This window comes from Orycteropus afer, unplaced genomic scaffold, assembly GCF_000298275.1.
Source record: "Orycteropus afer afer isolate SDZICR_OR568_19922 unplaced genomic scaffold, OryAfe1.0 scaffold00370, whole genome shotgun sequence".
NCBI lineage: Eukaryota > Metazoa > Chordata > Mammalia > Tubulidentata > Orycteropodidae > Orycteropus > Orycteropus afer.
In genome coordinates, this window is record NW_006921957.1 from 1965846 (window position 1) to 1982547 (window position 16702).

Consider the following 16702-nt stretch of genomic DNA (forward strand, 5'->3'; position numbering starts at 1 on the left):
AACTCGACGGCACTTAACAACAACAACAACATATGCATGTGAGAGCTGGACAATGAATAAGGAAGACCGAAGAAGAGTTGATGCTTTTGAGTTGTGGCACTGGCAAAGAATGCTGAAGGTACCATGGACTGCCAAAAGAACTAACAGATCTGTCCTGGAGGAAGTGAAGACGAGATGCTCCTTGGAAGTGAGAATGGGCAGACTCTGTCTCACCTACTTCGGTCATGTTGTCAGAGGGGACCATTTCCTGGAGAAGGATGTCATACTTGGTAAGGTGGAGGGTCAACGAAAGAGGGGAAGACCTTCGATGGGATGGATTGACATGGTGGCTGCGAAATGGGCTCAAGTATAGGAAGGAGCATTGAGTTGGCGCGGGATCAGGCAGTGTTTCATTCTGCTGTGCATGGGGTCGCTATGAGTTGGAAGTGACTCAACGGCACCTAACAACAACAACATCACCTATTTATGATTAAGCAATAAACAACTCTTAGAAGACTAAGAAAAATAGGAAACTTCCTTTGGGCAAGAGTATGTATCAAAAACCTACAGCAAACATTATACTTAATGAAAACTTAAATAGAGTTCCTTAAAGATCATGAAAAAGACAAGAACTCCCGCTACTACCAAAACCAAACCAAACTCACCACCATCAAATCAATTCAAACTCATAGCAAGCCCTATTGGGTTTCTGACGCTGCAAATCTTTTCAGAAGCAGATTGTCCCATCTTCCTTGCATGGAGCAGTTGGTGAGTTTGAACCACTTAACCTTCTGGTTAGCAGTCAAATGCCTTAGGCTCTGTGCCAAGAGTTCCTTCCCACTATCACAGATACTGTTTAATCTCTTACTGGAGGTCCTGGCCAAAGCTAAAAGAAAAAGAAATAAGAAGTTTAGATATCAGAAAGGAGGAGTCAAAACTGTCTCAGTTTGCAGACAACATGATCACCTTTCTCTCAATATTTTCCTTCTATTGCAGCCTTAGTTCTGTCCTTCAGCATCTCTGTCCTGGACAATTTCAACTGCCCACTAATTAGTCCACCCTCCACAGTGCAGCCAGAGTCTGTTGTCTGTCTTCCTTCTCCTCTGTTTCCCTTCCTTCCTTACTTTTATTCTAAAAGAAGTACATAAGCATTATAGAAAACATAGGGAATACCTAGAGATGAAAGAAGAACATACAAATTGCCAAGATAAAAAGTACTGATTATATCCTTTTGGCTTATTCCCATGTAGAAATTTTTCATATGTATACACATTTATAAAAAGGGAGAGACCATCAACTCTCTGAAGGCAGTGATTGCATATGTCTTCTTTATTGCTGTGTACTCATGGCCCAGCACAATACCTGGAAGATGGTGGCATATATCTAACTGGCATTAAGTAAGTACTAAACAACACTTTCTTGAAAGAATTTATTAACAAATTTGAATCAATTTACATTCTGTAATAGTTGGAGCTGTGTGTGAACTTGGCTGGACCCCAGTTCTGTGTGGTTATTCCCATGATGGGATCAGATGACTGTGTTCTGAGCGACCAATCTGTTGAAGGGGAGTTACCCTAGGGGTGTGGCCTGCTTCCAGGATATCCAGGGACATCCTGGGAAGAGAGACATTTTTCTGTGGATCGCGATTCTGTTGTGCTGCCTACAACTGTCCGTGAGTGAGCAGTCCACTGTTCGGCCTGGAGATCTTGGATTTGTCGTTCATTGGAGTCAACAGCCAGTGTACTGCCTGCCAGCCTTGAGCTTTTTGGCCCCTGTGGTTGCAGGAGCCAGGGAAAGCCTCCAGCTTGACGTTTGATCCAGGGACTTTGGACTTGCTGGCTTCTATATGTTTGTGAGCCATTTTCCTAAGATAAATCTCTCTCTCTTTATATATATATATGCTTTGCTGGTTTTTGTTTCTCTAGAGAACCCAGTCTAACACACATTCCCATCAGCAGTGTTTGCTGATACCCCTACCCTTGTCCAGAATAACAAAAAACAAAACAAAACAAAACAAAACAAAACAAACCCAACCAAACTCACTGTCATTGAGTCAATTCCAACTCACAGCAACCCCTCCTTGGGTTTCTGAGGTTCAATCTTCCTTCCAAGGAGTGGCCGGTGGGTTTGAACTGCTAGCCTCTGATTAGCGGTAAAATGCCTTAGGCACTACACCACCAGGGCTTCCTTGTTCAGAATGCGTATTACAATTACATTAAGGTTTACCTTTGTAATAGACAAAAAAAAAAAAAAAAAGGCATCTCATCATTTCTTTGAATGCTGTTGTTGTGTTGTTATGTGCCATCGAGTCACACCCAACTCATAGCGACCACTCCTTGGGTTTCCAAGGCAGTATCACTACGGAAGTAGATTGCCCAACCTTCCTTCTGAGGAGTGGCTGGTGGGTTTGAACTGCCAGCCTCCTGGTTAGCAGTAAGGTGCCTTAGGCAATGCTTATCTGGACATTTGTTGACTTTTGTACCTTTTCTCTGACTTTCCTTATCATACTCTTTGCTCATTTTAAAAAATCAGGATATTTGTCCTTATTAATTTGATTATATTCTTTATCATTAACCTGAGCAAGACTGGGTCAGACTGCTTCCCTTTCCCAACAGCTTCTCTCTAAGGAGCCCCTGAATATAGCCACGTGAATGTCTCACGCTGGTAGAGTCCAGAGGATGAGGAGACCCATTCCTGCCCTTAAGGAGCTCACAGTCTTGGTGAGGAAAAGGGAGGCGGGTGAGTCGTTAGAGGCTAGAGGGAAAGGGAGAGGAGCAGAAGGAAGAAAAGAGCCAAGTGGGAACTCAAGGAGCTCTCAGTCTATTATTTCAGGCCCAGCTATGAATAGATGGGCTGAGGATGGATCGGCTTCTAGGTGCCTTTTTTTATTCTGCTTCCCACCCATATCCAATCAATTCCCTGTGCTAGTTGATTATACCACTGTCTCCCTTCTTGTTCTCCTGCCTCCAACTCTGCCCTTCCTATCAGCAGGCCACTAATTATCTTTCTAAAATACAAATATGACTTTCTAGCCTTTTTCCCAACCCTGCTTCTCATACCCATCTCCACACACCCTTCAGTGACTTTCTATTATTTTCAGGTCAATGTTGAAACTCCTTTATTGTTGGCCCTGCAGCCCCAGAGTGGCCTGACCAGAAGTCCCCCTCCCAGGCCCCTAAACACGTCACTGCAGTGCCAGAGTCTCTTTAGAAGTGATGCTGGGTTCTGGGTCAGGACCTAGTTGGTGAGCACTGCTGAGCAAGCTCCTCCTGGGGCTTGCAGTAGGACCTGCTGCCACTCGGAGTTTGAGAGAGGAAGTGTGGCCAGCAGCTCCCCAGAAGGGTCAAGATAGGGGTGTGATAGTTGGAGCTGTGTGTCAGCTTGGCTGGACCACAATTCTGTGAAGTTTGAGCAATTGTGATGTGGGTTATTCCCATGATGGGATCAGATGTGTATGTTTTGAGCAGCCAATCCGTTGAACGGGAGTTTCCCCAGGGGTGTCGCCTGCTTCCAGTATATTTATGGACATCCTGGGAAGGGAGACACTCTTCTGTGGATCGGGATTCTGTTGTGTTGCCTACAACTGTCTGTGAGTGAACAATCCACCATTCGGCCTGGAGATCTTAAATTCGTCATTTGCTGGAGTCAACAGCCAGTGCACTGCCTGCCAACCTTGAGCTCCTCAGCCCCTGCAGCTGTGTGAGTTGGGGAAAGCCTCCAGCTTGACGTTTGATCCAAGAACTTTGGACTTGCCAGCTTCTATAAGTGTGTGAGCCATTTTCCTAAGATAAATTTCTCTTTCTACATAACAATAACAACAATATATCTATATAAGCTTTACTGGTTTTGTTTCTCTAGAGAACCTAGTCTAACACAAGGGTCATCTCTCTTTCTTGTGCCTTTTTCCTCCAACCCCTAGTCTCAGTTTCCCCAAAGGGCAGGAAGCTCTAGACCACTCATTCTTGGAAGATTTTCCAGTGACAGCAGCCAAGGATGGGTACAGAATCCAGGCTGTGGCCAGGACAAGATGACATTCAACTGCCCTTAGGGTAAAATCCAAACTCCTAAGAAGGGCCTGCAATGCTACCTCTGATCTCAAGTCCTCCTGTTCTCCTCACCAAACACCAGGCACATTGACCTTCTTTCTCTATGTTCCTCCAACATATAGAGTACCCTTCATCCTAGGACAGAAGTTGGACTTGTTATTCCTCCTGTCTGAAACATCCCTTCTCCAGATTCTGTGGTTGTTGCCATCCTTTAAATCTCATCTCAGTTTCATCTTCCCAGAGAAAGCTTCCCTGACCACACTTTGTAAAGCAGTCTCCCAAGCCTATATTACCCTTTTTCTTCATAGCTCTTGTCACCATCAAAACTTACATTATCCTCCAAGATTGTGATCCCTAGATACCTTCAAGGAAGTATCCCTAGATACTTCCTGGCATTTGATTGTGTGGATCATGACAAATTATGGATACCATTGAGAAGAATGGGAATTCCCGAACACTTGATTATACTCATGAGGAACCTGTACCTTGACCAGCAGGCTGTCATTCAAATGGAACAAGGGGACACTACATAGTTTAAAATCAAGAAGGGAAGACGTCAGGGGTGCATCCTTTCCCCACACTTATTCAATCTATATGCTGAACAAATAATCTGAGAAACTGGACTATATGAAGAAAAACGTGGCGTCAGGATTGGAGGAAGAATCATTAACAACCTGAGATATGCAGACGATACAACTTTGCTTGCTGAAAGTGAGGATGACTTGAGGCACTTACTGATGAAGTTTGAAGAATACAGTCTGCAGTATGGATTACATCTCAATATAAAGAAAACAAAAATCCTCACAACAGGACCAATGAGCAGCATCACAATAAATGGAGAGAAGATTGAGGTTGTCAAAGAATTAACGTTGCTTGGTTCTACAACTGATGCCAATGGAGGCAGCAGTCAGGATATTAGAAGACATGTAGTATTGGGAAAGTCAACCGCTAAAGAACTGTTTCAAGTGCTGAGGAGCAAGGATGTCTCCTTGAAGACTAAGGTGAGCCTGACAAAAGCCATGATATTTCCAATCGCCTCGTATGCATGTGAGAGCTGGACAATGAATAAGGAAGACTGAAGAAGAGTTGATGCTTTTGAGTTGTGGTGCTAGTGAAGAATGCTGAAAGTACCATGGACTGCTAAAAGAACTAACAGATCTGTCCTGGAGGAAGTGTACCCTAAATGCTCCTTGGAAGCGAGAATGGCCAGACTTTGTCTCACCTATTTTGGTCATGTTGTCAGAAGGGACCATTCCCTGGAGAAGGATGTCATGCTTGGTAGGGTGGAGGGTCAACGAAAGAGGGGGAGGCCTTCAACGAGATGGATTGACACGGTGGCTGCGATGATGGGCTCAAGTATAGCAGGGATCATGGAGCTGGCATGGGATTGGGCAGTGTTTTGTTCTGTTGTGCATGGGGTCGCTATGAGTCAGAAACAACTCAATGGCACCTAACAACAACAACAACAGATACCTTCAAACTTGTAAATGAACCTAATCTCAAGGATCATCTGTAAGCCAAACAATAGACAGGTCTATAAAGTGAAGAAACAACACCTTTGAGGAACGTACACCTCAGAACAGTCAACCATACAAAACCAAAAGGGCAGCCTTTACCTAAAAACAAAGTTCTGAAGGTAGGATGAGGCAGGAAAAGAAGAACGAATGGAAATGGGGAATTCAGAGGGGAAGTGGGAAGAGTGGTGTTACATTGCCAGGATTGTAACTAATGTCATGAAACAAAATGTGTATAAATTGTTGAATGTGAAACTAATTTGCTCAGTAAACTTTCACCCAAAGTGAAAGTTTTTTTTTGTTAAAAAAAAAAAAAATCAAATGCCATATCACAATGGGCAAAATTGTGGCAAAAGATCTCTTAAAATTCTCAATAACAACAAAGATAAAATATTTTCAAACATCTTTAAAAAAAAAAAAACTTACATGAACTATTTTATTGTTGATATATTCAGCATTCCTCTCCCTCCACTACACATAAGCTCTTCCAGGAGAGAGTTCCATCTCATTCATCCACTGCATCCTCAGAGCCTATAACAGTGCCTGGCACATTCATACATTTATTGAGCACCTACTATCAATCATGATCCTCTATCACAAAATGAGTCTATCAAGGGTGGTGTATATTAAACAAGTAATTTCCCAAACAGTTACCTACAAACCAATCAAACTCACTGCCATCTAGTCGATTCCAACTTATAGTGACCTCCATTGGGTTTCTAAGGTGGTAAATCTTTACGAAAGTAGATTGTTCCATCTTCATTCTGCGGAGCAGCTGGTGGGTTCGTTCTGTCAGTCTTCGTGTTAGCAGTCAAATTCCTTAAACACTGTGCCACCACAGCTCCTTAATTAACTACAAATAGGGTCAGTATTGGCATAGTGCCTAAGGCATTTGACTGCTAACCAGAAGGCTGGAGGTTCAAACCCACCAGCCACGCCTAGGAAGGAAGGTTGGGCAATCTACTTCCGTAGTGACACTGCCTCGCAAACCCAAGGAGGGGTGGCTATGAGTCAAATCGACTGGACAGCAGTGAGTTTGGTTTGGTTTAGCACTGTCCTATTATTATCATTTCCATTTTACAAATGAAGAAGTATCTTCAGAGAAATTAAGTGACTTTCCAAGGTCACAAAGCTCTGCGCTCTCGCAGAGTGACAACGTAGCAACCTAGAGGGGAAATGCCAGAAAGCCAGCAGGGAAGGAAAGCTCACCCGCCAGCGGGAACCAAAGACAGAGTGCGGCTCGGTACGGCCAGTATCTTTCACACTGGATTGCCAGCCGGCTCCATTTCCTCTAAGCACAAATCGGAAGTGTTCCTGTCGGTAGCTATTCGAACGCGCACGACCGGAAGTTTCTGTCCACGGCTTTGCGGGGCTGGGAGAGCTGCACTGTTGGCTGCGGTCAGGGGTTCCAGGTGCGGAGGCGCAGGGGGCCAAGGAGACAGATGAAGCCATTAGGGAGATCCACGCGGCGTCATACAGGCAGAACCCCGACTTGACTTGAACACCCTCCTCCGCTGGGCCCGCCTCTTTATCCGGCTCCCACTTGGGTCTGGAGCTTCCCCGCCCCCTGATCTGAGCCTGGTCCCTCCTCAGGCTCTGACCCTCTTGACTGTTGACCTGGGGGCGCTTCCCCAGATCTCCGGTGCGATGGCTACGGGCGCGGATGTGCGGGACATTCTAGAACTCGGGGGTCCAGAGGGGGATGCAGCCTCTGGGACCATCAGCAAGAAGGACATTATCAACCCAGACAAGGTAGCAGGGGCGCTCGAGCACGTTGGGTAGCGAGAATGAAGTAGAAGACAGGGATAACAGTGGAAGAAAGATGGGGGAAATGAAGGGGTGCTACACTCGTAGTATGATGGGGCATAAACGAACACGTGACATCTGCCATGGTAATGTAACAGAGAATGTGTGTCACCTTGATGAGATGTGGAGATGAGGAGGTGGGACATGCGGGGAGATGGTGGGGACCAAGAAGATGTGACACCGCAAAGCGATGAGAGGGCCGTGAGAGTGGGGCACTTGTGAGAGATGGGGAGGACCGAGGCAGTGTGACATTCTGAGAGATGGCAGAAAAGTAAAATCTGCTCTGACAGGTCAGGCCCCACCCAGGTGAGATGGAGGTGGGGAGGGGGATCACTGCTGAGACAGTGGTGCCAGGTGAGTGGGTTTCTGTGCTTGGATAGGTGAGTTGGTGGGTACATGAGGGCATGACTCTGTCAGTCCATGTATCATGATGGTGTCCCTAGGTGCTGATTTGTTCATTTCAGGGATTGAGCTGGGCTAAAAAATTCTCAGGGAAAGGGATCTAGGCTATAGTTTCCCTCCTGTGATTTCCTTCCTCAGAAAAAGTCCAAGAAGTCCTCTGAAACACTGACCTTCAAGAGGCCGGAAGGCATGCACCGGGAGGTGTATGCACTGCTCTACTCTGACAAGAAGCAAGTACTTCTTGGATTCCCTAGTCCCCCAATCTCTGACCCTGACCCACCTGCCATGTCCCTAACTCTTTGTTTCCTCTACCAGTTCCCTCCCTTACTGCCCTTCCCTGCCGGGGCTCCTGCTTGCTTAGTAGGATGCAAGAGTTCAAATCCCTTACTCCAGGACATAACTTCCTTGCTCTAGGGTAGATCAGTGCCGTGGGCCCAAAAGCTCTCAATACCTCTTCTGACTACTACCCCTTTACCCTCCCAAACTCTGCTGCCAGGGATGCACCCCCATTGTTACCCAGTGACACTGGCCAGGGCTACCGGACAGTGAAGGCCAAGTTGGGCTCCAAGAAAGTGAGGCCCTGGAAGTGGATGCCATTCACCAACCCAGCCCGCAAGGATGGAGCTATGTTCTTCCACTGGCGACGGGCAGCTGAGGAGGGCAAGGACTACCCCTTCGCCAGGTTCAATAAGGTGAGCCACCACCAGCCAGACAGTCAAGGTTGCTTCCCCTTTCTGAGCTACTGTGTGAGCTCTTCAGTCTCTTGGGGGTTGACTCCGGAGGCATGGCTCAGGCTCCTCAATCATTGTTACCTACTCAGTCCTCATGGAAAATACATGCAGCGTGGGACTCAGTGGGTCTCCTTATGCTCAGATCCCGTTATTCCCTGGGCCTGCTCTGTTCGTTGTGGTGTCTTCTCTTGGTGTTTCTAATGTTGCTGTCCTAGGTGCTCCACTATTCTCACTCCATACTTTCTCCCTAGTGTGTTTTTTTTTATCCTGTGGCTTCAGTTACTGTCTATATGCCAGTGACTCCTACTTAGTATCTCCAATCCAGAGCAGCAGTTCCCACATATCCAGCCACTTACTTAACATCTCTCACTGAATGTCCCACAGGCACCTCAGATCAGCACACCAAACAACTCATCATTTCCCCTCAACTCCCCACCTCCAAACTTGTTCCCCCTCTCAGTTATCCAAACCAGATGGTTGGGAATAATCCTTGACTTAGCTTTCACATTATTTGAGTCAGCAGCACAGTAAAGAAGGTAGGGGAAGACAGATAACAAACATATAGACAAATAAATTGGATTCTTTTGGATTAAGAGTCATCAATAAAATGAAACCAGGATATGAATGGGATAAAAAGTGAACTTGTAGGTAGGGTGGCCTACTTTAGATAGGGTGGTTAGGAAGCACCTCTCTGAGGAGAGGTGGCATTTGAACTGGGCCTCAGAGATATACTTATCACTGATACCTGTTGATCGTGTTTTCATAAGAAATTATACATCTGCCTGTGTTCTTCACCAAGGCCAGTACCCTAATCCCAAATGAATTGTCTCTGGTCTGGATTACTGAGGCTCAGAGGGAGCAGGGCCTTACCCAGGCTCACCCAGCCAGTGAGAGGCAGAGCTAGGCTGAGCTACAGTTTGCTTGGTCATTGCTTAAACTACTGTAATATGTGGCCTCTTGGTCCCTGCAGCCTGGAGAGCCCTCCCTTAGAGCCTGAAACCACTGGGTGCTCAAACCCAGGACTCCAAGTCCTAACATCTCTCCCCTGAGCCCCATATAACCAACCGCACTTGGACATCACCCCTGGATGGCTTACAGTCTTCTCAGACTCAGTACATCATTCTCTCCCTTGCCTTAAACCTGCTTTTCTTCCATCTTGCCACCATCCTTAGGCCTCTCAAATCCAGTGCTACTGGTGCCTATTAAAGGGCTTGACAACCAGTTGGGTGGGTGAAGAGACACTGTCTAGGCTGGCCAAGGAGAGCAGTGAAGCTCCTGTCCAGGTCACTGCACTTGGAGGGTACACCTTTCCGTCCTTCCCACTCTTCTGGGTACCATCTTCCTGTACGGACCTGGATGGCCGTGCCTTGAATTCCAGCAGTGTAGTGTCTAAGCTAAGACTATGTTGGGATTTTCCAGAAGTGGTTTTAGTACCTTCTACTTTTTCCATGAGTGATTCCTTCCCCCACTTGGCTTAAAGTATAAGAGTATGGATCTGGCTGCAGGAGCCGCTAGGCTCTGATTACAGGTGCTTTTCCTTCCTTGGCCTTTCCTGGCTTAGGCAGAGGCCTCCCAGCACAGTGTCTGTCTTTTCAGAGCCTGATTCTCAGTCTTCTCTGTGATAGGCATCCCTGCTCCTCTTCTAATTGACTCCAAAAGGCCTGGTGGCACCTCCTTGAATCTCCTGAGTTTCTCACTCTTGCTACAAAATGTTCTACTGCTGCTCTCACCTGGAACCTTCTGGCATTTGGGCTGCAGGTGAGCCTAGGGCTTCCCTGCCCTTCTTGAGAGCCATTGTGCTCTGTGTAGACCCTGCCCAAGTTGTTGGGCCTACCCACACTTCTGTGCTGCAGGCTTACCAAAGGACATACCAGCAGTGATGATGTTGACTGGAGGCTAGCTGCCTTTGTGCCTTTGTTCCTGAGCATGTTTGTAGGCCATGGGGAAGGAGCCAGAAAAGAAAGAGAGGCTGGAGACAGAAGACTGAGCAGAGGTGAGACATCTGAGGCGGTGGGAGGGAAGGTTAGGCAATATATTTTGAGGTGGAGACAAAATAATATTCATCTTGTTTTCAGTCAGTAGTGATCCAGGCCAAGTCATGTCCTGGGCATCAGGAATACAAAAAGAAATTACACATGTCTAGGAGCTCTGGTAGTGTAGGCACTTGACTGCTAACCAGAAGACTGGTGGTTCAAACCCACTAGCCACTCCTCGGAAGGAAGGTTGGGTAATCTGCTTCCGTAATGATACTGCCTCAGAAACCCAAGGAGGGGTCGCTATGAATTGGGTCCAACTCAACGGCACATAACAACATCCCCCTCAGGAAAGTCTCACTATTGCTGGGGAGGGGGTTTGGGAAAGTACAAGTAATTCCAGTCTGGTGTCATACATGCTATACTGGGAAGACCTGAGGGTCTCAGAAGCTTCGTGGAGCATTTGGAGCCAGAGTTGATATTAGGAAGGGAATACAGTGGCCTTTTCAGGCAGAGAGGACAGCATGAACATGAATAAAAACCAGCCACATGTATGGGAGGCTACAGGCATCTCAGTGTGGGAGAAGAAGCCTGAGAGGTTGCAGCGGCCAGGTCAGGCAGGGCCTTGGAAACCATGCTCAGGAATTTGGGCTTTGTCCTAATCTGATTCTGACAGATTTGAAGCAGAATAGTGTCATCACATTAGGTTTTAGAAAGATTATGGTGTCTATGGGGTGGATAATGAATTGGAGTAAAATGAACTAGTGATCCTCCCCTCTGCCCTTGCTCTCCTCCAGCCAGAAACACGGGTCTGAGAGAGTGTCTTTCCTCGCCCCTCGCGTCCATTTGCCAAGGCCTTTGGTTTTTATCTCCTCAAGTCTCTCAATTGCCTTCTTCTCCATCAGCCACTGGTGCTGTTCTGGTTCAGGCCTCTTCACTTGTCATGTGGATTATATCTAAAACCTGCCAGCTAATCTCCCAGACTCTTGTTTTAACCTTTTTTCTTCACTGCTCTGAGGGTGGTCTTTATAAAAGAGAAACATGACCATTTCAGTCTTCTCCTTAAAATTTCTCCCAGGTTCTCTCTAGCTAGTTAGCCGTCTGCTGTACTCCATAGTTTACCTTTGAGGTCCCACAGAAGGTGCTTACATTGGAGCACCTCATCTTCACCTGGGGGCAGAAGCATGTGTCCTGTTACCGAGGATCTAGAGCTGTAGAGGTCTGACGTTGCTCCCCGAGTGAATCTGGATGCAGACCAAAATCCCTGAGCTGCCAGGGCCTGTGAACCTTATTGGCTCCCATCACCCTCAGGATGAATTCTAGACCCCAAGGCAGGACACATAGGGTATCAGAATTGGCTTCTGCTGTCTTGCCTAGCTGTTTTCATGCGTTTCCTTGTCTTGTCCTTTACTCGTTTTCCCACGTCCCTGGTTGCCAAGCCCACATACTCGTGGTGCCCCCTCTGCCTAGGATTCTCTCCCCCATCTCCCCTCACCACTTCACTTCTACTCAACCTGAGGCCTGAACCAGGCCTCATTACTCCTCTGACCAACCTTGTCCCCAGGCTGGATTAGGTGTTACTCATTATACCCCAGGCATACCTCTGTCATCAGACTTGCCACACTGCTAAAATTATTTTTATTGGCTGGACTGTGACCACTGAAAAAGTAAGGACCCTTTCTGTCCTATGCAGCATGGCATCCCTAGCATAGGTCTAGCAAGCCCACAATAAATATTTGCTGAATGAATGAACAAATGATTGTCTTCTTGCTTGACTGTGAGAAAAGGACTGGCTACACAGTTCCTCAGTATTTTGAATTAAATAGAATTAGAGTGCATAGGTGGGATACTTTACCAAGCTGGGGAAATCAAGGAGACTTCTCAGAAGAAATGATCCCTGAATGAGACCGAAAGGATGAGTTATCTTTGTAGAAGGAATATGGGAGGCATTTCAGGCAAGCACAGAGGCTGAGCGGGGAGCCTGTTAAGTTGCAGAAACTGTTAGTTATTTGGCTGGAACTTAGAGTCCATGAGGGGCTTCAGAGAGTCCAAGTCATTCATTTATTTGTTCATTGATTGGTTCAGTAAACATTCATTAAGGCCTATAGTGTGCCTGGCCTTGTGCTGAGCCCTGAGGGCAGGAAATGAACCGACAGTTCTTACCTGTGAGAAGTTGGTGGATTATCTAGAAGGCACTTTATCTTGGGGGAGTAGGGAGCCTTTAAGGGGTTTAGTAAGGGTTGGTTGCCTGACACGATCAGATATATATTCTAGACCAGTGTTGCTCAAATTATTTGTGGTGAAGGAGATTTTTCTTTTCTAATTTCCAACCTATCACACACTGATACACTCAAACCACACAGATAGAAAATACAGGTCCACGTTTCATTCTTAATAGATTGAGCAACACAATTACTGTAAAATGTTATAAAAGTTTCTAAATGCCCAGTCTTAGTTTCCATTTTTACCACAGACCAGTAACAACAGTTTTGCAAACAGCACTCGTCTGCAGATTGTGCTTTAAGTAGTATTGTTCATAGAGAGCAGATCATGGCTACAGACAGAGCTTTGATTGGAGGAGGATTGGGTGGTGGGAGAGAGTCCAGTGGGGAAGCTGTTTCTCTGCTCCTACAAGGGATGGTGTGGTCTGGTCTGGGATGTGGCACTGGAGATAGGTATTTCAGAGCTAAAGCCACAAATTTTGTGAAGGGAAGGGGCCAGAGGTCAAGGTAGGACTTAAAGATGCCTCCCTGGTTCTTAGCTTGGGCAGCTGGGTGGGTGATGGTGATGCTGAGATCTAGACTGGAGGAGATGGACATTTGAGGGAGGTTGATGAATTCAGTATTGAATGGGTTACATTTGATGTGTGTGTGGCCCTCCAAGATGTCTAAGAAGCTGTTGGAAACCAGGTCTTGAGACCAGTTCAGAATCAACTGTGGTCTTGTAGAAGAGCTTCTGGTCCAGTCTAGCTTTGATTCCTTCCTTGGGTCTCTGACAACCATAGCTAATGGTGATGTGTTTTTCTCTGAGGGAGGTTTGGAGCATGGGAGGGTGGGGAAGGGCAGGAAGTGACATGGGCAACCGAACTTGTGTTGGGACTAGGAGTCAGGCCCCATTTCTGTAGAAGTGTGACTCTGGCTAGCTCAGGAAGAGCTGTAAGTCTCATGATCACCACTGGGTGGTGGTAGTACTTCAGACAAGAGTTGAATTGCTTTAGGATTCTTGGCCTTTCATCCAGTTATCTCCAGGTATTTAGCTATCTGGTCTACTCCAGAGTTGACCTTTGGGGTCCCACAAAAGCACTTACATTTGGACCCCTTACCTTACCCATGGGAGTAGGAGCATATGCCCTGTTATCAAGGTTCTAGAGCTGCAGGGATCTTGAAGTTGCTCTTGGAATGAATTCATAGGCAGGCCACAGTCCCAAAGCTGCCAGGACCTCCAGTTAAGCAGTCTTCTCTCTCAGATTACTGCCACACCCCCATGTAGGGGTACAGGCAGGTGGTTTGCTTCTGACAAGCTCAGGGATTGGCTATAAACAGAGGGACTATGGTTGAAGGGGCTGGAGCCTGCTGGACATGACATGATATATGTCCCCACTATGTCCCTTATGTGCCTGAAGACTGTGCAGGTGCCAGTGTATTCAGAGCAAGAGTACCAGCTGTATCTCCACGATGATGCCTGGACTAAGGCAGAGACTGACCACCTCTTTGACCTCAGCCGCCGCTTTGACCTGCGTTTTGTAGTTATCCATGACCGCTATGACCACCAGCAGTTCAAGGTGAGCTGATGTCATGTATTAGCATGTGTGCCTAACCCCCAGGCCTGGAAGCCCTACTACTTTCATATCATCCCTTTCATGTGCCCCTGCATGTTCATCCCATCCCCACCTGTGGCTTACATCTTTATTCTCAGAAACGTTCTGTGGAGGACCTAAAGGAGAGGTACTACCACATCTGTGCCAAGCTTGCCAACGTGCGGGCTGTGCCAGGCACAGACCTTAAGATACCAGTATTTGATGCTGGGCATGAGCGACGGCGGAAGGAGCAGCTGGAGCGGCTCTATAACCGGACCCCAGAGCAGGTCAGCCCGATCCCTACGTATGTCTCCTCCATGGCTGAGACCCTTCATTCATTGCGTCCATCCTCTGTTCTCTTACCCTCACTCTACTCCTGCCTCTCACTGGCCATCCCCCTGCTCTCTACAGCCCTTCACCTCCCTGTGCACTGCCCCTACTTCTCAGCATCTCTCACTTTCCCAGGTGGCAGAGGAGGAGTACCTGCTACAGGAGCTGCGTAAGATTGAGGCCCGCAAGAAGGAGCGGGAGAAACGGAGTCAGGACCTGCAGAAGCTGATAACAGCAGCAGACACCACTGCAGAGCAGCGACGCACAGAGCGCAAAGCCCCCAAAAAGAAGCTACCCCAGAAAAAGGAGGCTGAGAAGCCGGTGCGAGACTAAGGCAGCCCAGGGGAGAGGGTGGACACCCCACTCTGATACTCAGGCCCCTAGTGGAGGGCTCTGAGAGCACCCAGAGCTAGCAGGGTGGTGGGACTAACAGTGGGCCAGCTCCTTGTGAACACTGGTCTCTGTAACTCCTTTGCCCCCAGGCTGTTCCTGAGACTGCAGGCATCAAGTTTCCAGACTTCAAGTCTGCAGGTGTCACTCTTCGCAGCCAACGGGTACGTGAGTCACCTTCTTTGACAGCCAACGGGTACCTGAGTCACCTTCTTTGACAGGTTTGGGTCCTGGGCTCTGGATGGTGGGATGCTGGACTTGTGAGGCTGGAAAAGTAGGAGAGGTTGTACCATGTACTGTAGGTAGAGTTGGCCTCAACAGGATCTCAAGGGGAGGTGGCCAGACTGAGGTCACATCTTTCACTATAGTCCAGTCCTTGGCTATTTCATTGTCTGGCTCATAGCTGCCTTTAGGGGTTACCTTCTCTTTTCCCACAACCCCCGTGTCTTCAGCCCCCTTCATCCTAAGGCTCTTACAGTGCAGGGAGGCAGGGAGAGAGCTTAGCTGCCTGGGTCATTGCAGATGAAGCTTCCAAGTTCTGTGGGACAGAAGAAGATCAAGGCCCTGGAGCAGATGCTGCTGGAGCTTGGTGTGGGTGAGTATGGAGCTGGGCCCCGTAGGACATACTCACTTGAGGCCATGGCTAAACACTGGGCAAGGGGAGGGCAGATCATGTTGCTGGTCTTCTGCCATACCCTACCTCTGCCCATTGCTGCCCGCCCACCCACCTGCAGAGCTGAGCCCAACACCCACAGAGGAGCTGGTGCACATGTTCAATGAGCTGCGGAGTGACCTGGTGCTACTCTACGAGCTCAAGCAGGCCTGTGCCAACTGCGAGTATGAGCTACAGATGCTACGACACCGTCACGAGGCACTGGCCCGGGCTGGCGTACTGGGGGGTCCTGCCACGCCAGCATCAGGCCCAGCTCAAGCCTCTGCTGAGTCATCAGTGCCTGAGCCCGGTCCTGGCCCTGATCCCACCAAAGACACAATCATTGATGTGGTGGGCGCACCCCTAACACCCAATTCGGTAAGCATCTGGACAGGCCGGGAGCACGTACATAGGCCTGCCTGTGAGCATGCACGCTGCGTAAGCTCTGTCCCCTCTAGTGCCTGCAACAGGAATCGTTCTCTCTTGGGTTCTGAGACTGAGGGTCAGAGTGGGCTGACCAGTGGGCATCACCTTTCCTGAGAATGTGAAACACAGGCACCAGGCCTGTATCAGGCCTTGGGATCACTGACCTCAGCACCTTCTGTGTCTCCTCAGAGAAAACGACGGGAATCAGCCTCCAGTTCATCTTCTGTGAAGAAAGCCAAGAAGCCTTAAGAGGCCATACAGGGTGTGGGTGCTGCTGCTGTGTAAATAGAGCTGCTGCATTGTACCAGGCTGCTTCCTTTTCCTTTCTACCACTTCAGGTGCCCCTGGCTGGGAGGGGTGGGCCAGTAGGGGGGTCACCACACCTGCGCTTCAGGGATGGCATTCAAGGTTTGCCTGCACTGACTCTTACCAGCTCTTTTAGTTGTTTGCTGCCATCAAGTCGGCCCTGACTCATGGTGGTCCCATGCACAACAGGATCGACCACTGTGATCCATAGGGGTTTTATTTGCAGATTTTCAGAAGCACATTGCCAGGCCTTTCTTCTTAGTATGGAAGCTTCACTGAAACCTGTTCAGCATCATAGCAATACCCACGCCACCACTGACAGACGGGAGGTGGCTATGCACAAGGCACGTT

At 48.0% G+C, this 16702-nt stretch overlaps 1 protein-coding gene across 1 annotated transcript; it reads left to right on the forward strand.

The window, feature by feature from the left end:
• The first annotated feature begins 7186 nt into the window (after window positions 1-7186).
• Window positions 7187-16294, forward strand: DMAP1 (DNA methyltransferase 1 associated protein 1). Its single transcript, XM_007953075.2, has 10 exons — window positions 7187-7291; window positions 7886-7977; window positions 8244-8439; window positions 14074-14232; window positions 14367-14534; window positions 14713-14898; window positions 15060-15131; window positions 15490-15562; window positions 15702-15997; window positions 16235-16294. The coding sequence occupies exons 1-10, from the start codon at window positions 7187-7189 to the stop codon at window positions 16292-16294; spliced, it is 1407 nt and encodes a 468-aa protein (XP_007951266.1).
• The last annotated feature ends 408 nt before the right edge of the window (window positions 16295-16702 follow it).